This window comes from Bison bison, unplaced genomic scaffold (assembly GCF_000754665.1).
Source record: "Bison bison bison isolate TAMUID 2011002044 unplaced genomic scaffold, Bison_UMD1.0 scf7180017864377, whole genome shotgun sequence".
Taxonomy (NCBI): Eukaryota; Metazoa; Chordata; class Mammalia; order Artiodactyla; family Bovidae; genus Bison; species Bison bison.
Genome location: NW_011494949.1, coordinates 548,808 through 549,407, shown reverse-complemented (window position 1 = coordinate 549,407; position 600 = coordinate 548,808). Strand labels below are relative to the sequence as shown.

Genomic DNA, 600 nt, shown 5'->3' with positions numbered 1-600 from the left:
GGCGAGATGGCTGTCCACACCCCGATGCTGCCCCTGCGCAGGCGCTGGCCGACAGCAAGCTCAATGTGGAACAGCGGGATGCCCTCGAAGGCCAGGGCGACGACGTAGGGGATGAGGAAGGCACCTGCAGAGACGTGGCTGTCAGTGGGCTCTGCCCTCTGCCCCGCCCAGCCTTGGTGAGGGTGACACAGGCCGCTGTGGGGGGGATAAGGAGAAGCATTCATGGCCACCGAGGGAGACAGCCCTGACGTTGGGGGTTTGCTTGTGTTAAAGCTGTAGTCCCCCACCCTCTGGGGCTGTGTGGGGTTCCCACTGACACGTGGGCCGAGCTGCGTTCTCACTGGGGCCCTGACACCCCCGGTTCCCGGGCTCCTGGGACGGGGAGCTGGTCTGCTCACGGCAGGGCCTTGCAGGAGGTGGTCACCGGAGGTCTCCCAAGCGGTGCCCTGGGTTGAGGTGGAAAGCCCTTCCCAACCCTTCACCCCTGCTCAGACGCTGGGGTGCACACAGCAGGGTGGGCCTGGGTGCCGGGCCCCTCAGACAGAGCTGCCTCTCGGCAAGAACCTGAGGGCAGGCAGGCAGGCAGACACGGCGGCTCCC

The 600-nt window shown here is 67.0% G+C and overlaps 1 protein-coding gene across 1 annotated transcript in view; it reads right to left on the bottom strand.

Annotated features, from left to right (window-relative positions):
- SLC6A18 (solute carrier family 6 (neutral amino acid transporter), member 18) overlaps positions 1–600 on the bottom strand; it is a 15,325-nt gene that overhangs the window by 10,383 nt on the left and 4,342 nt on the right. Inside the window, exon 3 of the mRNA XM_010857135.1 lies at positions 7–124. Coding sequence (XP_010855437.1) covers positions 7–124 — 118 coding nt within the window. The remainder of the gene's footprint in view (positions 1–6; positions 125–600) is intronic.